The 24,766-nt window shown below is 40.4% G+C and overlaps 1 protein-coding gene across 3 annotated transcripts in view; it reads left to right on the forward strand.

Moving 5' to 3' along the window:
• Positions 1–2,133: 2,133 nt before the first annotated feature.
• Positions 2,134–24,766, forward strand: part of phb2a (prohibitin 2a) — a 36,164-nt gene continuing 13,531 nt past the window's right edge. For 2 of the 3 annotated variants that reach the window (XM_021612665.2, XM_021612666.2), the window contains exons 1-6: positions 2,134–2,289; positions 4,284–4,413; positions 18,463–18,547; positions 18,848–18,927; positions 19,752–19,936; positions 20,280–20,409. In XM_021612665.2, the coding sequence (XP_021468340.1) occupies positions 2,269–2,289; positions 4,284–4,413; positions 18,463–18,547; positions 18,848–18,927; positions 19,752–19,936; positions 20,280–20,409 (631 nt within the window). In that variant the 5' untranslated portion in view covers positions 2,134–2,268. Of the gene's footprint in view, positions 2,290–2,379; positions 2,531–4,283; positions 4,414–18,462; positions 18,548–18,847; positions 18,928–19,751; positions 19,937–20,279; positions 20,410–24,766 lie in introns of those variants that run through there. The other variant, XM_036985509.1, reaches the window with a different exon arrangement.

A 24,766-nucleotide genomic window follows, 5' to 3' on the forward strand; every position in this document is an offset into this window, starting at 1 on the left:
ATCAGACCAAAGGACAGATTTCTACTAGTCTAATGTCCAATGCTCGTGTTCTTGGCCCAAGCAAGTCTCTTCTTATTATTGGTGTCCTTTAGTAGGGGTTTCTTTGTAGCAATTCGACCATGAAGATCTGATTCACACAGTCTCCTCTGAACAGTTGATGTTGATGTCAAATCAAAATCCAATTTAATTGGTCACCTACACACGGTTAGCAGATATTAATGCGAGTGTAACGAAATGCTTGTGATGTGTCTGTTACTTGAACCCTGAAGCATTTATTTTTAGGCTGCAATTTCTGAGGCTGGTAACTAATGCACTTATCCTCTGCAGCAAAGTTAACTCTGGGTCTTCCTTTCCTGTGGCGGTCCTCATGAGAGGCAGTTTCATCATAGTGCTTGATGGTTTTTGCGACTGCACTTGAAGAAACTTTCAAAGTTCTTGACATTTTCCAGATAGACTGACCTTCATGTCTTAAAGTAACGATGGACTGTTGTTTCTCTTTGCTTATTTGAGCCGTTCTTGCCATAATATGTAGTTGGTCTTTTACCAAATAGGGCCATCTTCTGTATACCACCGTTTGAGTCCATGACAACTGATTGGCTCAAAAGCAATAAGGAAAGAAATTCCACAGGCACACCTGTTAATTGAAATGCATTCCAGGTGACGACCTCATGAAGCTGGTTGAGAGAATTCCAAGAGTGTGCAAAGCTGTCAAAGGCAAAGTTTGGCTACTTTAAAGAATCGGTTTAACACTTTTTTTTTAATACTACATGATTCCATATGTGCTATTTCATCGTTTTGATGTCATCACTATTATTCTACAATGTAGAAAATAGTAAAAATAAAGAAAAAACCTTGAATGAGTAGGTGTTCTAAAACTTTTGACCGGTAGTGTATGTAACAGTATAACTTTAAACGGTCCCCTCACCCATACCCGGGCTCGAACCAGGGACCCTCTGCACACATAAACAAGTCACCCACGAAGCATCGTTACCCTTCGCTCCACAAAAGCCGCGGCCCTTGCAGAGCAAGGGGAACCACTACTGCAAGGTCTCAGCGCAAGTGACGTCACCAATTGAAACGCTATTTAGCGCGCACCACCGCTAACTAGCTAGCTATTTCACATCCGTTACACTCACCCCCCTTTTGACCTCCTCCTTTTCCGCAGCAACCAGTGATCCGGGTCACGGCACCAATGTAACAGCAACTTTAAACCGTCCCCTCAGCCATATCCGGGCGCGAACCAGGGACCCTCTGCACACATCAACAACAGTCACCCACGAAGCATCGTTACCCATCGCTCCACAAAAGCCGCTGCCCTTGCAGAGCAAGGGGAACCACTACTTTAAGGTCTCAGCGCAAGTGACGTCACCGATTGAAACACTATTTAGCGCGCACCACCGCTAACTAGCTAGCTATTTCACATCCGTTACATGTACATAGACTTGAAATCACTGGCCACTTTAATAAATGGAACACTAGTCACTTTAATAATGTTTTCATATCTTGCATGACTAATCTCATATGTATCAACTGTATTCTATACTATTCTACTGTATCTTAGTGTATGCCGCTCTGACATTGCTCGTCCATATATTTATATACTCTTAATTCTATTCCTTTACTTAGATTTGTGTGTATTGGGTATATGTTGTGAAATTGTTAGATATTAATTGTTAGATATTACTGCACTGTCAGAGCAAGAAACACAATTTCGCTACACCCGTAATAACATCTGCTAAACACGTGTTTGTGAGCAATAAAATTTGATTTGACCTATGAAGGTGGATTGAAATGTGTTTAGAAATATCTGATTGCATGTGCTTTTTGGCTGTTCAGACTGCAGGAAAGAGATCAGATTCAATTTGGCTATATACGGAACACTTGAGTTACTTCAAACTGCCAGTGTGAACAAGGCTTTAGAGACTCATAGGGGCCAATAGACCATGTAGGGACTGGATACATTTGAGTCACATTTATGTACAATGTGTAAAATGTAATTGTCTACAGTGAATTCAACTTCTGTACATTTCAGAATGAGACCATTGCTTTACCTCCGTTTTGTAATAATTGTACAATTTCAGCATACTGAATTGCATCATACTGGAATCTGTGCATTTTGAGCTTCTGTTTGCAGCAGCAGGTGTGTTTAGCTCGCTGAAATAAATAAAGCCTACATTTTTCAATGATGCTCCACCCACAGGAAGTGCTACTTTCAACACACGCGACCTTCGATTCACTTCAAGTTACGTTTTCCAACAAGAACAAAGCATGGCGAATAAAGAGCCCGGTGTAAGTTGAAACCGTCATTTTTAAGCAGCTAGCGAATACAGTAGCTACATTATTTGGGCAATTAACTTGTGCAATATTGAACAAACGGAACGCCGTAGAAGCAACCATGTTAGCCAGCTATGCAACCTAGCATTAGCTTTTGAATGATAGCTGACTTAACTAGCAAGATAGACAGTGGTTTGCGAGGTAGACCATTCATAGCTGAGACACCAATTCGTATAGATAGTAACTACATTATCCTGTAAGTATACTGCAAGCTCGAGCTTATCCGTTTGAGAATCTTTGCTAGTTAACGTTAGTCCACACCCACTTGTTTTGTAATTGTCCATTATTACAGGATGAAGTTGAAGGTTGCCACGAAGATAACATGACACTAGTCTGATTAATCAGGCTGTAAAAAATCGTTACAGCCTGAGAAGTGTGCGCAAAATCGTAAATGTTCCTTACAAGCCAGAGTGTTGCATAAACGTACAGTATACTCTACTCGAAATTTGAGACACAATATCCACAGTAAACTTGGTTCCAATAGTTTTTTGGCACCATTCATTTTCCCCATATGTGATTTTAGGAACACTTCAAATTAGGTCTCGGTTTCGTGTAGGCTTACCTTAGCATGACCTTTTGATAACCGTGTAAATCTCTCTCGGTCAAGGTGATGTATTTACTCCCCCAAAATGAAACGCTAATGTGGCTATCATTAAAAATGACAAATGCCATGATATGGCTGAGACTGCCGAAACGAGCCAAATGTAAGAATCTCTATCTATCTATGTTAGTTAAATGTAGTAATGAATCATCAATTGGTTACATTTCTTTAAATGGACCATTCTGTGCACTGTCTTGTGCAAGTTTTAAATTGACACAATTTAGCAAAGATGTCAGCTAGAGATGACCTGCAGGGATTTGTAGTCTTGCATGAATTCTATGTTGATGCCAATTTAGCAGTTTTTTTTTTTTTATCTGAAAGTAAATGGAGTCAAATATAAGGATGAAAGTCAGCTTGTCGGAGAGAGATTTACATGGTTATCAAAATGTCACGCCAGGGTAAGGCTACACGAATCACAGCCCTTATATTAAGTGTTTCTAAAATCCCTTATGGTGGAAAAACGATTGGAACCATTTCCCTGTTTGACCTCTAGGTTTTATTGGTATTATGTGGGGCTCTATTGTGTCAGTTCAAATCATGCACAAGACAGTTTACAGAATTGTCAATTTAAAGAGATTTGGCCAATATATTCACAACTACATTTAGCTGACATTAGATAGTTAATCCAGAGATTCTTCCCTTTGCCTCGATTCAGCAGTCTCATCCAGATCATGGCATATGTACATCTTTGTTAGCCATATTAGCAGTCAATTAGCATTTCATTTTTAGGGGGGTAAATACAGGCAAATATATTACACGGTTGTCAAAACGTCACCCCAGGGTATGCTTACATGAAACACAGCCATTTCTAAAATTCCCGTATGGTGAATTTGAACCATTTCCCTGTTTGCCATCAAGGTTTTATGGGTATTATGACTCAAACTGTGGTATTCTATATGGTTTTACCAAGGTAAAATTAGTTTTATATTCTGCCCTGATTCCAGATATACCACTTTCATTGTCATTAATTGAATATCAAAGATAAAAACTTTACCTCTGTGCCTAACTCGGGTAAAGCATAACCTCTTGTGGATATGTTGTCAAATTTTGAGTAGCAAAAGGAAAAACCGTGCTAACGTTACTGATATCGTAAGTTTAAATGTCATTCAACATTGTGGCTTGTAAGGAAAAGTTTGCACACAAATGATTAATCAGACCATCATAACAATATCTACAGATTTTGCTAGTAGTAGATGTTACACAATTTATTTTGAAGTCTGCTCCATTATGTGATAACCACATGCTCTTAAAGTCCAGCTAGCTACCACCGTGACTGATTTAATCTCTGTCTGACTGTCCTGTAACTGCCATTGTTTGAGCTTTCTCTTTTCTCTCCCTCATTTTACAGGGTTTGCTAGGGCAGTTGAGGCAGATGGCTAGCAGAATGGGCTCTGGTCCAAGGGGTGCAGGTCTTGGGTTCAAGCTGCTTATAGGGGCAGGAGCACTTGCCTATGGAGTCAAGGAAGCCACATACACAGGTAAAGGACAAGACATACTATTAGAGCCTGACCAATTTATCGGTTAGCCTTTCACCGATGTCTATGTGTATCGATTATTCCACCGATCGTGCCGATATAATGAACAAATACGCCTGCAACTTAAATGCGTTGATGTTCTAAAATGTTCAATGGTTGCCTGAAGAGGGTGCGCTGCGTGAGCTGCTTATTGAATATCATTCAGTCCTGTGTTATAATGGGAGAAAGTATGGTGGTTTGATGTTGAGTGGCCTGCACTGCCAGAACATTTGAAATAATCAAAAGTACATTTCACCGAGCAAGCAGGCCTGTCCTTATCACGTCCTCACTTAGCTAGTTAACATTAACTGTCTAGTTAACCCTTGTAAATCTAGCCAGCCAGCTAGCTAGCAATCCTTTGCTGATGTGCTAACAGCTGTTAGCTAGTGCTGGGCTGGCGCATAAATGAACTCGTCTTTTGACTTAATACAAAAATAACACTTTCTGTCTGGGCTTGTCGGTTTAGTTAGCTTTCCGAAATATGCAATCTACAAAAAGCAACAGTTGGTGCAGTTCCTTTAGTCCATGTGCTTGCCTTCATGATAAGGTTGTTGTAACTAGCCAGCTACTGTTGACGAACCCCATTCCGTACGGCTTCAATGAAAACAAATGGGACTGATGCCAACAGTTGCTACAATCTGGACGTTTCTATTCTAGCGTTGATTTACATGGTAATAGCCCGATGAGTATTGGGGGAAAGTTGAAAATACTGACCACTCTGACGCTGTACGTTAAATTGTGACGTGTCATGACGTAACGTACAGCATGCATAATGCAACTTTTTCTGTCGTACAGCCTTTCTCCACCAGGTGTAGCGCTTCTCTCACAGATTAAAAACAAGAAGGGGATAGTGATCGGGTAACCTAGTCAATTGTACAACTGAATGCATTCGTTTTTTGCATCGAGACATCATGACTCTCAAAAGCCGCAACAGACGCTGTTTACTTCTGAGGATAACTTTAGCGCCACCCTAAAAACCTTATTCAAATTTGACAAAAACCTTCAAATGGGTATGTAATGACACATTAACTCTTTAGTGTTTTATTTACATTTTAGAGGTGATAAGTTGGACAGATCAGGTATAAAAAGCAGTTTGCCCACACAGCTTATCTCCCCCTATCACGCTGTAGGTTTCGCTTCCCCACCCGCCATTTTTAAAAAGACCAGACGGAGCTCATTTTCTTCAATCATGCAGAGACGGGCAGCATGATGGTCTCGTCATTGATTTTGCTGGAAAGGGTCGAGATTGTGGTACTCAACTGTACTACAGTTGACCTGGAAGTATTATGTTTTTTGGGCGCTAATATAAGGTCAATTGTACGTTACAACGAGATGTACAAAAGTGCGTCAGCTAACTAATAGCTTGCTAAATTAATTAATGCGTGTTATTAAAACCAGTGCAAGTGTTTGCCTGCATACATTTTTTTTTGTATTAATCAGTGCATGAAATTTGCAGTTGAGAGAGAGAGAGAGGGAGAGAGAGAGATATATCCATATATATATATATCCAATACTTTTTGTATTGAGTAACAGTGTAATATTCATAGGGTTTGGATAAGTAATGAACCGCTAACTTATGAGAGCTCTTGTGGCTGTGCCATCAAGTGGAAACAAAGTCAAAATTGTCTATTGTAAAGTTGGCTTCACTTAAGTTTAGGCATAAGGTTAGCACTGTGGTTAGGGTTATGTTTAAAATAACATTTTAAGAAGAGACATATATTTTTAAGTGGGCCGGGATTCTGACTTTGTAACTAGTGATGACTGATTGTTTGCATGACCTTTGACTGTAGGAAAGCACTGTAGTAAATGTTCTCAATACAAATAGTGACGCTTAGTGCTAACATTATGAACTGCATGTTACTGCAATACATATTTCTGAACAGCACGTGTCAGCACACCCCCGCTGCTTTTTTTATTTGTGCTTTTGTTGCTTCAGGATGCTCACGTCTGCATAGCCCTTATTTATTCACTGTCCTAGACAAAGCGTGAACTCGTAGCTAAGAAGGTAAACTAAATAAGTGTTATTTTTGTATTGTTCAATTAAAGAAAGAAATGCATAAAATACAATCAAAATGTAAAATAAAAACGATAACCCTTAACAAAAACATAGTGATACGAACAAGACTTGACAGACACCGGTTGGCTTGTTTGTGTATTTTGAAGGAATCAGTTTATACAGTGCATTCTGAAAGTATTCAGACCCCTTCCACATTTTGTTACATTACAGCCTTATTCTAAAATTGATTACGTTTATTTTTTTCCATCAGTATACACACCACCATAATGGCAAAGCAACAACTGTTTTAATACATTTGAAGAAAAAAAAATGTTTTAAAGGTAAAAACGGATACCTTTTACATAAATATTCAGACCCTTTGCTATGAGACTGGAAATTGAGATTAGGTGCATCCTGTTGCCATTGATCATCCTTGAGATATTTTTACATGATTGGAGTCCACCTGTGTTAAATTCAATTGATTGGACCTGATTTCAAAATGCACACAACTGTCTATGTAAGGTCCCACAGTTGACAGTGCATGTCAGAGCAAGAACCAAGCCATGAGGTCGCAGGAGTTGTTCATAGAGCTCCGAGACAGGAATGTTGTCGAGGGACAGATCTGGGGAAGGACACAAAAATGTCTGCAGCTTTGAAGGTCCCCAAGAACAGTGGCTTACATCATTCTTAAATGGAAGAAGTTTGGAACCACCAAGACCTTTCCTAGAGCTGGCCGCCCGGCCAAACTGAGCAATCGGGGGAGAAGATCCTTGGTCAGGGAGGCGACCAAGAACCCAATGGTCACTCTGAAAGAACTCTGAAGAGCTCTGAAATGGCACACACCTGTCCCACAGTGCATGTCAGAGCAAAAAAACAAGCCGTGAGGTTGAAGGAATTGTCCGTAGAGCACCAAGACAGGATGTTGAGGCACAGATCTGGGGAATGGTACCAAAACATTTATGCAGCATTAAAGGTCTCCAGGAACACAGTGGCATCCATCATTCTTAAATTGAGACGTTTGGAACCACTAAGACTGTTACTAGAGCTGCCCCACCAGCCAACCAGCAATCGGGGGAGAATGTCCTTGGTCAGGGAGGTGACCAAGAATCTGATGGTCACCCTGACAGAGCTCCAGAGTTCCTCTTTAGAGATGGGAGAACCTTCCAGAAGGACAACCATCTCTGCAGCACTTCACCAATCAGGCCTTTATGGTAGTGGCCAGGCGGAAGTCACTCCTCAGTAAAAGGAAAGATGAACAAAGCAAAGTACAGCAAGATCCTTCATAAAAATAAAAAAAAAGACCTGCTCCAAAGCGCTCAGGACCTCAGACTGGGGCGAAGGTTCACCTTCTAACAGGACTACGATCCAAAGCACACAGCCAAGACGACGCAGGAGTGACTTCGGGACAAGTCTCTGAATGTCCTTGAGCGGCCCAGCCAGAGCCCGGGCTTGTACCTGATCGCCCATCCAAACCGACAGAGCATGAGAGAATCTGCAGAGAAGAATGGGAGAAACTCATACAGGTGTGTGAAGCTTATAGCGTCATACCCAAGAAGATTTGAGGCTGTAATCACTGCCAAATGTGCTTCAAGGTACTGAGCAAAGGGTCTGAATACTTAGGTAAATGTGATATTAGACAATTCTATGTTCTTCCCAGACAGCTGCCCGAGGTTCTTCGTCTGTTGAGCAATATCTTTCTAGCGTTGTATTTTTCGTGTGTGTATAGAGTACCATTCAAACGTTTGGATGAACCTACTCATTCAAGAGGTTTTCTATATTTGTATTTTCTACATTGTAGATTAATGGTGAAGACATCACAACTATGAAATGACACAAATGTAATCATGTAGTAACCAAAAAAGTGTTAAACAAATCAAAATATATTTTAGATTTGTCAAAGTAGCCACCCTTTGACAGCTTTGCACAGTCTTGGGATCCTCTCAACCAGCTTCACCTGGAATACTTTTCCAACAGTCTTGAAGGAGTTCCCACATGCTGGGCACTTGTTGGCTGCTTTTCCTTCACTCTGCTGTCCAACTCATCCCAAACCATCTCAATTTGGTTGGTGTCGGGGGATTGTGGAGGCCAGGTCATCTGATGTAGTACTCCATCACTTTCCTTCTTGATCAAATAGCCCTTACACTGCCTGGGGGTGTGTTGGGTCATTGTCCTGTTGAAAAACAAATTTATAGTCCCACTAAGCGCAAACCAAATGCAGCCTTCAGAATGCTGTGGTAGGCATGCTGGTTAAGTGTGCCTTGAATTTTAAATAAATCACAGACCGTGTCACCAGCGACGCCTCATCACAGCTCCTCCATGCTTCATGGTGGGAACCACACATGCGGAGGTCACCCGTTCACCTACACTGCATCTCTCAAAGACATGGCAGTTGGAACCAAAAATCTCAAATTTGGACTCATCTGACCCAAGACATTTCCATTGCTTGTTTCTTCACCCAAGCAATTCTCTTATTATTGGTGTCCTTTAGTAGTGGTTTCTTTGCTGCAATTCGACCATGACTGTTTCACGCAGTCTCCTCTGAAGTTGGCATTAAGATGTCTGTTATTTGAACTCTGTAGCAATTTTTGGCTGTAATCTGAGGCTGGTAACTCTAATGAACTTATCCTCTGCAGCAAAGGTAACTCTGGGTCTTCCTTTACTGTTAGGGTCCTCGCAAGGTCCAGTTTCATCATAGCGCTTGGTTTTTGCAAATGCACTTGACAAAACGCTAAGTCTTGACATGTTCCGGATTGACTGACCTTCTTAAAGTAATGGACTGTCATTTATCTTTGCTTTTTTTGAGCTGTTCTTGCCATAATATGGACTTTGCCCTATTTGGTAAAAGACCATCTTCTATATACCACCTTACCTTGTCACAACACAACTGATTGGCTCAAACGCATTAAGAAGGAAATAAATTCCACAAATTATCTTTTAAAAAGGCACACCTGTTAATTGAAATACATTCCAGCTCATGAAGCTGGTTGAGAGAAAGCGTAAAGCTGTCAAGGCAAAGGGTGGCAACTTTTTGAAGAATCTCACACATAAAATATTTTTTTTTTTGTTGGTTACTACAGGATTCCATATGTGTTAATGGTTTTGATGTCTTCAATTCTACAATGTAGGAAATAAAGAAACCCTTGAATGAGTAGGTGTCCTAACTTTTTTGTGTATTGCGAGACCAGTTCTTTACATCCAAGATGTTTTATGTAGTCATTTATATCCTGTTTTAGTCTGACAAAAAGGAACAAATTCTAACGGACGCTATTGACTGACAGAAAACATTTGTCTTGGGTGTTACTTTACTGGTAGCGTGATGCCTAATTTTAAATTCCAATCGACCCTGACACAGCCATGGCACGATAGCCACGAATACATGCAGTACGGATCATCCAGAGCGAGGTAAAACCCTCTCCACCCATATTTTGTGTTTATTCCATGGTCGTTACTTTATCACCTCGGCTATTTTTTGTTTTAATTAGGGCAGAGTTTCAAGTTTTCATAACAATCGGTAATCAGCCTTTATGGACGCCGATTACATTACGAGGAGACCTGCTTGGCAGGCTGACCACCTGTTGTGGGTGCAGCATCAAAAGGACCTTCTGGCTGCAAGGAGCCAAAGTAAGTTTTTAATGGTAACTTATCTTCACATAACTAGTGGTTAACTACACGTGGTTGATATTACTAGGTTAACTAGCTTGTCCTGCGTTGCATATAATCAATGCGGTGCCTGTTAATTTATCATCGACTCACAGCCTACATCAACTTGATGATTTAACAAAAGCACATTCTTGAAAAAAGCACCATCGTTGCAATGTACCTAACCATCAATGCGTTACTTAAAATCAATACACAAGTTTATATTTTTTTTAAACCAGCATAAAAATGTCACTACACCAGCAGTAATAGGTGCCGCACACTTGAGTAAATATAGATCCAGATTGTCAGCGCCTAATGATTTCTTATAATCTATTGCAGATAGGACATCTTCTGACTTTGTGAAAATGTAAAAAACGGTTTACTGCTTTCCACATCAGCTAAAGGCTGAGGGGCTAAAAAATATACCAGTTGGCCATTTTTTCTTTCAAAAAGAACCAGCAGAAATAAAAATGCTTTTTAAAAATATCACAAATTTCAGCTCGGTCACTGATGAGCCCAGATTCCGATGTATTTTACTTCGGCAGGGAAGTCGGAGTTTCCTCGTTTAAGTGAGTTGACAGTTTTCCAGAATTTATCGGGTTCACCAGCAGACTCTGTCATAGCATCAAGGAAATACCTAGATTTTGCCTTTTTTATTCCCCCGGTCCATTTATTTCTCAATTGCCAAAAAAGCAGCCAATCACCAGTTTTCCTCGCCAAGGCCCATGCTTGATTATTTTGCAGAAAAATGATTTTCAAATCACAGAAGAACCAAGGATTAGTTCAATTTAAAAACATTTTTTTATATTTTTTTTACCCTAAGTCGCTTTAACGGGGCGTGTTTATCAGCCATGAAGGTAAAAATTGGTGAAAAGAAAGAACGCTAAAACTGGGTCCATTATGCAGTTTACGGATAAAAGCTAAAGGTCATGGATAAAGGCTTGCTCTGAGAAGTGTTTATAGTTTCTCTTAAGAATTATACGTGGGTTATGTTTTTTTAGCCTAGTATCTCTGATATATGCAATAGGGCAGTGGTCACTGATGTCATTAGCAAATAACCCACTAGCTATATATTTGTGAGGTGTATTTGTTAAGATAAGGTCTATTAATGTACATTTTGGGGGGTCTTTTGGATTAGGACTGGTAAGTATAGTTGAGCAAGATTTATTTAGTTACAAATGTCTTTTAATTTAAACGATGCTGGCATGAGCCAATCCAGATTGAGATCTCTTATAATCAATTATTCAGAGTTTACAAAAGACATTAACTCAAGCAATTTGCTTAGTGCAGATACCAGAGCTGAGGGTGGGAGATAAGCTCCCACTAGCGTTAATAGTGCATTATGACCAAGGACCACATTTAGAACTAAGCATTCATACTGTTTCAGAACAGAAGTTGAAATGGACTCAGGATTCAGATATAATCATGTCAGCATGTGATTGTGAGACCAGTATTTCAATCAAATCTAGCTTTTGGCTCAAGCTTCTAGCATTCAAATGAAAAATTCCTAGGCCACTATTTCGAGAGCTCATATCAGATGGAGCATTCAAGGTAATATTAGATGAGCGACACTTCCTTGTGTAACTACTGACAGGCCTGAGTTGGATGGAAATAAGATTACTTCTAACAATACCCCTCTGCCTGTGTTAACCTGCACGCCACACACTAGTAGAGACAACAACCCTGTTGACAATACCCATTCCTTATTAATTTTTAATATTGGGATTTAGTTTAATGTAAAAGGATGACACCAATTATTTTAGGATCTTATAGGCCTACTCCAATAGAGAATCTAGGCACATTTTATTTAGCTCTATAATTCTTTATCCTAGCCCTACAATAGATCTCTACCTATTAAGTTTTATCTTAAAGCTAATCGTCTCATTCACATCCGTGAACAAGTGCCGCACTACATAACAGCTTTTAAGTCATTAATATACCTGATCTCTACATTTAGCCATATGTCAAACAAACTACCTTGGTATTGCTAATGTACTACCTGTGCAATCCTCTTCAAATTTAATAAACAGCCAAAGAATGAAGGTCAGCCGGCTGACGACACCGCTCGCGTGTCCGAGCGTTGCAAAATAAATGTAGAAATCTGTTATTCAATTCATGCTCACGCACCGCAAACGAGCGTGTTGCCAAGGGCTAAAATAGAAGTCAGTTCTATTTCTGACGCAGATCGCGCTGCAAGTCCTGCCTCTCCCATCTCCTCATTGGTTATACCCACGTGGGTGACAAAGACGACCGAGGTTAGTGGCGGTAATGCAACTAATCGCATTATGAAGTCAGGAAGGAGGAGAGATGACTAGAAACAACTCGGTTGACCGTTTTATGTGTGGATTAATTGTCGGATTAGAGGACCTTGTGCATTTCAGGTAAAATAACAACTCAATGTTTATCCCAGGACAAATTTGCGGGATAATGGGATATTAACCATATCATATGGAGACAGAAACATAAACCTTTTTCTTTAAGTAGACATATAGTTGAAATCGGAAGTTTACATACACTTAGGTTGGAGTCATTAAAACAAGTTTTTCAACCACTACCCAAATTTCTTGTGAACAAACTATAGTTTTGGCAAGTCGGTTAGGACATCTACATTGTGCATGACACAAGTAATTTTTCACTTATTTCACTGTATCACAATTCCAGTGGATCAGAAGTTTGCATACACTAAGTTGACTGCCTTTTAAACAGCTTGGAAAATTCCAGAAAATTGTCACGGCTTTAAAAGCTTCTGATAGCCTAATTTACATAATTTGAGTCAATTGTAGGTGTACCTGTGTATGTATTTCAAGGCATACCTTCAAACGCAGTGCCTCTTTGCTTGACATCGTGGGTAAATCAAAAGAAATCAGCCAAGACCTCAAATAATTGTAGACCTCCAAGTCTGGTTCATCCTTGGGAGCAATTTCCAAATGCCTGAAGGTACCACGTTCATCTGTACAAACAATAGTACGCAAGTATAATCACCATGGGACCACGCAGCTGTCATATTGTCTCCTTGAGATGAACGTACTTTGATGCAAAAAGTGCATATTAATCCCAGAACAGCAAAGAACCTTGTGAGAATGCTAGAGGAAACGGGTACAAAAGTACCTATATCCACAGTAAAACGAGTCCGATATCAACATAACCAAAAAGGCAGCTAAGCAAGGAAGAAGCCACTGCTCCAAAACCGCCATTAAAAAAGCCAGACTACGGTTTGAAAATGCACATGGGGAGAAAGATCGTTCTTCTTGGAGAATTGTCTGATGAAACAAAAATAGAAATGTTTGGCCATAATGCCCATCATCATGTTTGGAGGAAAAAGTGTGAGGCTTGCAAGACAAGGAACACCATCTCAACCATGACGCACGGGGGTGGCAGCATCATGTTGTGGCGGAGCTTTGCTGCAGGAGCGACTGGTGCACTTCACAAAATAGAACATTTGTGGGCAGAACTGAAAAAGCATGTGCGAGCAAGGAGGCCTTCAAACCTGACTCAGTTACACCAGCTCTGTTCGGAGGAATGGGCCACAATTCACCCAACTTATTGTGGGATGCGTGTGAAAGGCTACCTGACACCTTTGACCCAAGTTAAAAAATTTAAAGGCAATGCTACCAAATGCTAATTGAGTGTATGTAAACTTCTGACCCACTGGGAATGTCTGAAAGAAATAAGCTGAAATTAATCATTCGCTCTAATGTTATTCTTACATTTCACATTCTTAAAATAAAGTGTTGATCCTAACTGACCTAAGACGGGACATTTTTACTAGGATTAACTGTCAGGAATTGTGAAAAACTGAGTTTAAATGTATTTGGCAAAGGTGTATGTAAACTTCTGACTTCAACTGGAGTTACAAATGTATTTAAATCCTTCCAATAGGAATACAATTTTGTTACAAATTGAACGTTTAAATGAGTTGACTTCACATCGGATGATTTCACTGAACAAAAGGGAATATTGAATGATCCATTCCATCTCCTAAAAAGTGTTGTAATGTCAAACATTACAACACCACCCCAACAGGTGTTGCTGGGCAGCTTCAATGTAGTGCTCTTATTCTTCTCACTTTGCTTGGTGAGGTAGATTGCTGCTATAACTTGATGACCCTTCACATACCTAACCATTTCCTTGGCTCTCTAGTAGTGTCCATTGTTTTACTCATGCATGAGCACCACAGCCAATGGGTGTGATGTGAGGGGTGTCCTCCAATGTAGACCAATCAGCCTTCATGTTCTCAGCATTTTCTGTCACCAGTGCAAATACCTTCTATGGTCAAGGTCATTGATGGCGGCTTTCAGCTCATCTGCAAAGTAGAGACCGGTGTGTCTTCTTCCTTGTGTCTGTGCTCTTGTAGAATACTGGTTGAGGGGTGGAGAGGTAGTGTAATTATTCCTTGCCCACAAACAAACATTTGACCACCCATCAGAGATGATTACAATACAGTCTGACCTTCAAGTGAAGGTCAAGCAACTCGGCATCCAGCGAATTAGTAGATAAAGCATATCTGGTTTGAGGTGTGTATGCTGGGCGAAGAACATTGAGTAATCTCTTCCAATATACATTGCCTTTGAGCATCAGGCGAACCAGTTGCACACACAGCTCGAGCAAGACATTCATCAGCATTTCTCTGACTACGTTCCTCCATTGAGTCAAACGTCTGATTCCAGGAGGACCATGAGCTGTTGCTATCAATAAGGTGTAGAGGGACTTTTTGTCAGAGGCTGCTTGTTGTGAGTGTTAAAAGACACTCAATCAACGAAACAGCGGGCAAATCATTGGTACACAATGATGTCATGACTTGTCTTCAAATCGGTTTCTTTCAGTCAATACGTCCTGCGAAATGGCCCATCAGGTTTGATTGTGTTACAAACAAACCAGTTGATTGCAGTGAAACCAAACATGACTGGAAAAGTCACGTTCTGTGTGGGTTATTTACCTGGAATGTGTTGTCAAATGGAATGTGACGGAATTCACGACACACGCGGTTCACAAAATGTTTCGTGTTAGGCTATAAAAACGGATTTTATCAAACAAAAGATCATTCATTGTGTAACAATGAGCATTGGAATTGCAAACAGACGAAGATCGTCAAAGGTAAACAATTTATTTTAATGCAGTTTGATTGTTACGCCCATGCTGGTTAAAATTGTTTTTTTTAATGGGGCCCTATGATCAGATAATCGCATCGTATTCTTTTGCATTAAATCCTTTTTTAAATCTGACAACGCAGTTGGATTAGGAAGGTTCTATGCTTTCGATACATGTGAGACACTTGTATTTTCATAAATGTTTAATATGACTATTTATGTAGCGATCACCGTATGTTGAATTTCAGCCCGCTAGCGGAGAGGTGCGCAGAGGTGTTAAGGGAACTTTATGCACTTGGCCAGATGATTCTGCATCTTTGTTGCATTCTTCACATATGATTTAGCACAGTATTTTTGCAAATGTACATAGCTTTTCCTTCTACATGCCACAGTACCCGTGGCATTTTCCTATAAAATAAAAAAAAAAATACAATTCCATGTACAGATAAATATGTAAAATCTCTGAGGCCGCTACGTAAACTTAAGGCTGCAGGGGCAGTATTGAGTAGCTTGGATGAAAAGGTGCCCAGAGTGAACTACCTGCTCCTCAGTCCCAGTTGCTAATATATGATTATTATTATTATTATTATTATTATTATTATTATTATTATTATTATTATTATTATTATTATTAGTAGTATTGGATAGAAAACACTGAATTTTCTAAAACTATTTGAATTATGTCTGAGTATAACAACTCATGGCAGGCAAAAACCTGAGAAGAGATCTCCTGAGAGAAGATTGAGTCACAGGTCTGCCAGCAGTCACGCGCATTTCACATGAGAGCTAGCTGCGTTCCTTTGCTTTTCTGAAGACAGAAATTCTCCGGTTGGAATATTATTGAAGTTATGTTATAAACATCCTAAAGATTGATTCCATACATCGTTTTATCATATCGTAGTGTCTTTTAAAGGAGTCCACGGTAGTTTTCAATCTTATTTTCCGCTCGTATTTCTTCCATTTTATTACTGTAATCCATTCCTGTTTAAGGCCTCAACCTCCCTCAGTAGCCAGGCAATAGATCCAGCTTTTTTTAACCTCTTAGAGCCATGTGAGACGCTAGCGTCCCACCTAGTCAACAGGAAATGGAAGTGCAAAATGCTAATAGTATTCAATAAAACTCAAACTTTCATTAAAACACACATGCAGGGTACTGAATTAAAGCTACACTCGTTGTGAATCTAGCCAACATGTCAGATTTTTTAAATGCTTTTCGGCGAAAGCATGAGAAGCTATTATCTGATAGCATGCAACACCCCGAAATACCTGAAGGTGGCGTAAACAAAAGAATTAGCGTAGCTGGCGCTACACAAAACGCAGAAATAAAACATTCATTACCTTTAACGAGCTTCTTTGTTGGCACTCCTATATGTCCCATAAACATCACAATTGGGTCTTTTTTCCGATTTAAATCCGTCCATGTATACCCAAAATGTCCATTTTATATAGCCCGTCTGATCCATGGAAAAGAACCATTCCAAAACGCAACGTCAATTTTTTAAATTAAAAAAGTTGGCTATAAACTTTGACAAAACACTTCAAACTGCTTTTGTAACCCAACTTTAGGTATTTGTAAACGTTAATAATCGATCAAATTGATCACGGGGCGATCTGTATTCAATAGCAGCTACTCTTGAAATCATCGTCCATTGTCTCTCCCCCATAAGCCTCTTCCTGTATACTGGATGAGAGGACGGGTCTATTTCTCATTCCACCAAGTATTAAATCCCATGAAATTGACAGTACTGGCGACATCGTGTGGAAGCTGTAGGAACTGTCAACTGATCGCCATCTATTTTCTCTTGCCATAGACAATTCAGAGACTGGCGGATGAATACTTTTTTTTTTTTTTTTTTTTTTTTTTTGACCAGGTGTTTCTTGGGATTTCGCTTGCTGTTCACGTTCTGTTATAGTCACAGACATGATTTAATCAGTTTTAGAAACGTCAGTGTTTTCTATCCACACATACTAATCATATGCATATACTATATTCCTGGCATGAGTAGCAGGACGTTGAAATGTTGCGTGATTTTTAACAAAATGTTGAAAATGCAGGGGAGCCTTTTAACTGCTCACTTATGCTTGTAAGCAATGCTTTATCTTCTGGGGACGCAGTTATAAAGACAGCGGCTTCCTTTCAGTTTCACTCGCAGAGCTCGAGGAAAGGTCTTGTTCTCTTCGATGTATCTGATTCTTTTCGAGCATATCAAAATGCTGATCAATAAATAAAGGTTCTCTATATTATCCAGAATGTTTGTTTCAGTTATCATCAAATCCTCAATTTTTATGATTAATTCATGGGACAATCTGTGCCTACCACGTCATCAACTCACATTCGTCTTGAGACTTCTCCTTAGCAGCAGATTAATTTAAATGGTTGTAAAACACGTTCTCTAATCTCAAATATTTGGTCACATGATTAATTTTGTGTATGGTTTCCTAGAAAAAAGGCTTGGCTCAACTTACCATGCTCTTCCCAAATCAAAGTTATGTGCCTATAGTTAAAACGTGATAGCTGCAAGACCCAGTTTAGCCTCACTTCAATGCTCGAAGTTGTTGCGTAAATCAACCGTATATTGCTATTTTATTTAACTAGGCATGTCAGTTAAACAAATTCTTATTTACGATGACTGCCTACACCGGCCAAACCTGGACGAAGCTGGGCCAATTGTGTGCTACCCTATGGGACTCGCGATCACAGCCGGTTGTGATACAGCCTGGAATCGAACCAAGGTGTCTGTAGTGATGCATCAAGCACTGCGTTGCAGTGCCTTAGACCGCTGCGCCACTCGGGAGCCTGTGCTGACTCATTATTTTTAATGGTTAATGGACTACCTTTTAGCTGGGATAGCTTTGTAAATTAAAGGAGAATTGGGGGAGGTTGACCTTACTGCTTGACAGACTAGAGACAACACTGCGCTACAAGGACCCAAGGGCTCTTTCTCAATTCGTCTTAACTCGATTCCTATCTCCTTTACTCACCACCACCTCATACATTGGGGGAAAGGTTCAAAAGTAGTCATTGGATGTTCTCACGTGCGACTTAGAAGAGATCGGACAAGAGTAGAGGAAAGCACAGTGTTGTCTGTTTGTCAAACAGTACGGCCCCCTCCCCCTAATCAACCTTAATTCACACGGCTATCCCGGGGAGTTGTCAGACATTTTCTATTAACGCTATTGTATCGGTGGTCCTTATTACCATGGGATGCAAATAACCCCTGGATCATGTTTTGAAGCGTAATTGCTAAACTGTACTGCAACTGGTTTTAAATGAGTTCCTTTTCTCCTCAGTGGAAGGTGGTCAGAGAGCCATCATCTTCAACAGGATTGGTGGGATGCAGATGGACACGGTACTCGCTGAGGGGCTCCACATTAGGTAGATGTCCTTCGTTATCACTCACCTTTTTGACCTTGACTGGCAGGGCAGTGCGTTGTCGTGTTCATTAGGCTCATGATGGAGGAAAACTGCAATAGGGAGGGACTACCTGCACATGTCCAATAAGAAACTCATGTTCGTTTTCCTTTTGCGAAATGTTTTGTTTTCGGTTGTGTGCCCTAATGAACACGAACGACCCTGAACTGTTTTCACAGCGGGGGATGAGGGTGATCCATGTCTTTGGTGGACTGTTTAAACAAGGCTATATTCATTGTCCTCACCCTACATTCTTGTTGACAGGATACCATGGTTCCAGTACCCTGTCATCTATGACATAAGGGCGAGACCAAGAAAGATATCGTCCCTAACCGGAAGCAAAGGTGACTTGGTTGGACACGTATTTCTGAACATTTAATCCTGATCAAAATTATCCTTTGTCTTGGGATCAAATAAAACCTCTTGTTGCATATGAGATGTTGTTTAGTTTATGGAACACATCTAGGAACAAACTGTACCTTTTTTACAAAAATACTTTTTTGTGATTTGATTGACTCCACAACAGCACTTCAGTCTGGGCCATTCTAAACTGTTGTATATTTGTGGAGAATGACATTCACCAAAACTAGATCCACATTTACTGAATTGTAACAAGGTCCATTATTCCTGCTGTTGCTATTGCAACACACTGATTCCATGGCAGGATGGATTTAATGGATTGATTTTTTTTAATTATTGCTGTTCGTACAGAATGTATTCATAACAGTATCTTGCCTCCTGGCTGCAGTGAGACGAGTGGAAAAATATTGGATAAAGAACATTCATTATTTTCATAGAGAAGGAAAGAAAGACTGGCAAACAGTGAATGGAGGCTATGTTAAAGGACCACTCTGATATTTACAGCCATTTTAGCCTAGTGGTTAAGAGTGTTTAAGCAATTACCAAAAGGTTGATGGTTTGAATCCCTGAGCTGGCACGATGGACAATCTGCTGTTCTGCCTTAGAGCAATGCAGTTAACCCCCCAAAACAACTGCACACCGGGTGTGGATGACATGGACGTTGATTAAGGCCTTGCCTCTCTGATACAGAGGGGTTGGGTTAAATGCAGATGACACATTTCGGTTTAATCCTTTCTCCTATTGAGTCTTGAATATCACCTAAAATGGCTCCGACTCGCTCTTCCTTATTGTCGCTGTCCTGGTACAGACCTGCAGATGGTGAACATCGCCCTGCGTGTGCTGTCCCGTCCTGTGGCCTCCAACCTGCCTGCCATGTACCAGCAGCTCGGCAAGGATTATGATGAGAAGGTGCTGCCATCCATCGTCAATGAGGTGCTGAAGAGTGTGGTGGCCAAGTTCAACGCCTCGCAGCTCATCACACAGAGAGCTCAGGTATACAGGAAGGGGTGGTTTTGGGAATGCTGTTTCTCTTAAAGTGCTATGGTAAAGTTGTAGTTGCCACATTAGACTTTTGCGCTATTGGTATGCACTTTATCACCTTTTATTTTGTAAAAAAAAATTTTTTTAGATTTGAGTCTGAAGAACTTTTCTGCGTTATACAAACATTTACACTACATTTGTCCTGGCTCCATGCACCTGCAGCTTACTGAATGTACTTTAATGAATTGAGCTCAGTAATGGCCTTCTCAATTGAAACAGGTTTTTATAGTTTTCCAATCGAAATGCATTTTAGAATGATGGACCAATGGCAATAAAAGGGTTCTTCTGTCGTTAGGTGTCCCTGATGATTCGGCGGGAGCTCTTTGAACGGGCCAAGGACTTCAACATCATCCTGGACGATGTGGCCATCACCGAGTTGAGCTTCAGCAGGGAGTACACTGCCGCGGTGGAAGCAAAGCAAGTCGGTGAGGAGGCTCACACTCATTCCCTTGCTATTGCGTATATAGTACACTACCTTTTTACCAGAACTCTATGGGATTTTTCAAATACTAAAAACTACATTCTGGTATTTGAAAAACTGAATTGGGCCCCCACTGTTTTTGTATACAGCCTATGGATGGGACTGGGGAAATGTAACCACTCAAATTCATAGACTGCACTCTAGAGTGGTGAAAAAACATACACGGAACAAAGAATAAGTAAAAAATATTAACTTGGCAGCAGAAAAAAATTCAGTTTCAAAGCTTATCTAATACAATTCTGCCATGGAGCTGAAAGAAAATGTTGCAGTTTCAAGCCAGTTTCCTGCAATTCTATACATTTTTGCCATGTAGCTTGAATGTATTTTTCAGGAAAGCTAATTTCCTACAATTGTAGGAAATGATCAAGAAGTGACTGGTTGGTACGAATTCTCCGCTGCGCTCTATCAGCACCATGGACAACGCCCAACATACAAAAGCAAGATTTTGACCAACCAGCTAGATTGTTTCTTACCTTTTCAGAAGAGCAACATTTACGTGTCCTTTAAAAATAGCCTAGAACTAATTACTAAAACACTTCCTTATTTGGACCTGTAGTGTATGCAAAACTTCAGTCTATTTTATTGGTTTTTACTTTCCTAAAACAATTCATTACAGGAATCATAAGGATAATGTACTTTACTGTTTAACCAAATGGTTTTAGCCTCCTAAATAAATAGGATTTTTTTTAGTGAGGTGAATGATTATTGATTTATTTTATTGACCAAAAGCCACCAATTACCGGCTAATGGAAATCCTGCACCCCAGTGCCTTTGTATAGCCCCCCTACATGCTCCGTCCATTGTGCTGACATCGAGCAGTGAAGAAGCATATTTTTAGCTATTTTTATATGGGGACATAACTAAAATTGACCAGGTACATGTTTCAACTGAGGGGGCTAAGCCCCATTTTGCCCCATCGTTTAACCGGGTATGAGGTTCTCCATGATTTTCTATTTGGTTTAAATAGTTAAGTTTACACTGAAAGCCTTTTTTTATATATCTCTCCATCCAGAAAATGTATTCCCCCCCCCCCCAATGTCATTCCGCGACGTCCCGACCAACCGTTTGGGAACCACTGCTCTAGATGCAACGGATGACAGTCAATGATATCCAGTGGTGTAAAGTACTTAAGTAAAACATACAACTTTTACTCCACTAAATTTCAGAAGAAAATACTTTTTACTCCATTCATGTTCCCTGACACCCAAAAGTACTTGTTACATTTTGAATGCTTAGTGAGACATGAAAATGGTCCAATTCACGCACTTATCAAGAGGTCATCCCTATTGCCTCTGATCTGGTGGACTCACTAAACACACATGCTTTGTTTGTAAATGGTATCTTAGTGTTGGCGTGTGCCCCTGGCTATCTGTAAATTAAACAAACAAAAAAGAGCATTGTGCCTTTATGTTAGATTAATATAATAAATTCAATGATTTTTTAAAACTTATTCTTGTTCAATTTAAAGCAATTTCTTGTTCAATTATTTTCACTTGTACTTGAGTAATTGTCTACGGTGTCTTTACTGTTACAATCAAATAGTGTCTATGGGGTCATATTGCACTTCCTAAGGCTTCCACTAGATGTCAAGTCTTTAGAACCTTGTTTCAGGCTTCTACTGTGAAGGAGGAGAGAATGAGAGCTGTTTCAACCAGAGGTCTGGCAGAGTGCCATGAGCTGATCACGCGCGCCCCTGTGAGTTAGCTGTGTTCCATTGCATTTCTAAAGACAAAGGAATTCTCCGGTTGTAACATTATTGAAGATTTATGATGACATCTTAAAGATTGATTCTAAACATAGTTTGCCATGTTTCTACGAACTTTAATATACGTTTTTTTTACATTTCGTCTAAACAAGTGATCGCACATTATGCATTTGGATTACTGGGCTAAACGTGCAAACAAAAAGGAGGTATTTTGACATAAATGATGGACTTTATCAAACAAAACAAACATTTATTGTGGAACTGGGATTCCTGGGAGTGCATTCTGATCAAGATCATCAAAGGAAAGTGAATATTTATTACGCTATTTCTGACACCTTCTTTGGAAAATGGCTGGATGTTTTTCTGTGACTAGTGCTGACCTAACATAATCGCGAGGTGTGCTTTTGCTGTAAAGCGTTTTTGAAATCTGACAGAGGTTGCATAAAGGAGAAGTTTATATTTCCATGCATAACACTTGTATCTTTTATCAATGTTTATTATGATTATTTCTGTGATTTGATGTGGCTCTCTGCACTTTCACCGGATGTTTGTTTGAGGCGATGCATTTCTGATCATAACACACCAATTTCAAATGAGGTTTTTGGACATAAAGATTAACTTTATCGAACAAAACACACATTTATTGTGTAACATGAAGTCCTGTGAATGCCATCCGATGAAGATCATCAAAGGTTGGTGATTAATCGCTATTTCTGATTTTTGTGAGCCCTCCTTGGCTGAAATGGCTGTATGGTTTTCTGTGACTAGGTGCTGAATTAACATAATTGTTTGGTGTGCTTTCGCTGTAAAGCCTATTTGACATTGGACACTGGCTGGATTTACAAGAAGTTTATCTTAAACAAGTATTTTAAGGAATTTTAATTATGGGATTTCTGTTTTGAATTTGGCGCCATGCAATTTCACTGGCTGTTGGTGGCGCTACCGTCCCACAAATCCCAGAGGTTAAGTGTTTTTATATACTTTTTATTTTGAATCCTGCGACTGTTGGGCTAAATTACTGTGAGCGCTGCTATCTGTCCCGGGATCCTGCCAGATTCCATATAGGGGGAGAGACTGGAAAGCCCAGCTAGCCTAGCTGGCTTGGCGGTCTCAAATGGAGGTCGCTATTGAACGTTTCCAGTGTTGCAGGAGCTGCGTTTTAATTTGCTTTGTTCTGGGACAATATGGACCGCGCTGACTTTCAATGTAGCAACTGCTTGCTTGCGGAGGACTACAGGAGCGAAGTAGCTATTCTTAGCCAGCAAGTAGCAAACTTACATAAGCTACTGGGGTCCCCACTCCCATCTTCTTCCACACCAGTAGCCGGACGCCACTCTGGTGGAAGTTACGCCGCCGTGTCGGGCTCTCCACAGCCGACTGGCCAGTGCTAGGCAGGGTTCTATCTCAGGGAGCTGATCTCGACCCAACCAGCCATGGAGGTATGTCACTCGCCGTGGAAGTCGAAGAAGGCGTCTTCTGTCAAGGGTCTCCATGAACTGACACCGACCAGAAACTGCTTTGTCGCCCTGGGTCCAGAGGTTCCGGCGCCTTCTTCCTTGGTGGCTTCCCAATCAAGATTGGATCCGGAGCTACCTGCGTCTTGGTCCTCGGTTCTGTCTTTCTCTCAGGTGGCTTCTACCTCGGGTTCAGATCCTTGGAGCTCCCAGCCTCACCAGACGTGAGGCTGCCTGCGAGACCGGCCCATTCAACATCACCAGCTGTCATCATAGGCAACTCTATGGTGAGAAACATCTTGGTCCCCAAGGCAAAAACCCTGTGCTACCGAGGAGCACGAGTACAGGACATAAGGCTGCTTCTGACTGTTCTACCACAGATGCTGGGAGCTGACACTGTCGAAGTCCATGTGGGGTCAAACGACATCAGGAGGGCTAGCTCGGAACATTTGAAAATGTATTTTAAAGAACTGATTTTAGCATTAAGACGCCAATAAACGGCCAAAAATTTCAGGTCCAGTACCATCGTTGGGCTGCGAGTGTGAAAGATTCCACAGACTTCTGGCATTACACATCTGGCTAAAAGACTACTGTAGCTCTGTTAGGATCACTTTTATTGATAACTTTGACACCTGGAAACGGAAGATACTCTACAGGGATGACGGAGTCCATCCAAATCATCTTGTCTCCTGGACTCTGTCAACACATTTCAAGGCTGCATTGAAGCAATGACTGGTAAATGATCTAAGACCAGCTCAGTTAATCACTACCAATGTGACAATGAGTTGTAAATGGTGCATCAAATGTACATGATCTTAGGGGCATTGGCAAACGCAATGTAATTTAATTTATGTATCCCCAAATTTCACCGACTACATCTGTATATCCTACAGCTATTGTAATCATGAGCATATAAACCAAAGTTACACTGTTAGCACTGAGGCAGTGTGCAATAGTAGGAAGACTACTTTATCCAGCTCACCCTACCTCCTGAACTTTCCAAAAAGCATTAAAAACAATCAAGCAACCCAGAAAAGTTCTAAAAATAGCCCATATTAACATATGTACAGTTGATGTCGGTTTTTCACAATTCCTGACATTTAATCCTAGTCAAAATCCCTGTCTTAGGTCAGTTAGGTTCA

This window comes from Oncorhynchus mykiss, chromosome 8, assembly GCF_013265735.2.
Source record: "Oncorhynchus mykiss isolate Arlee chromosome 8, USDA_OmykA_1.1, whole genome shotgun sequence".
In the NCBI taxonomy this organism is placed as follows: domain Eukaryota; kingdom Metazoa; phylum Chordata; class Actinopteri; order Salmoniformes; family Salmonidae; genus Oncorhynchus; species Oncorhynchus mykiss.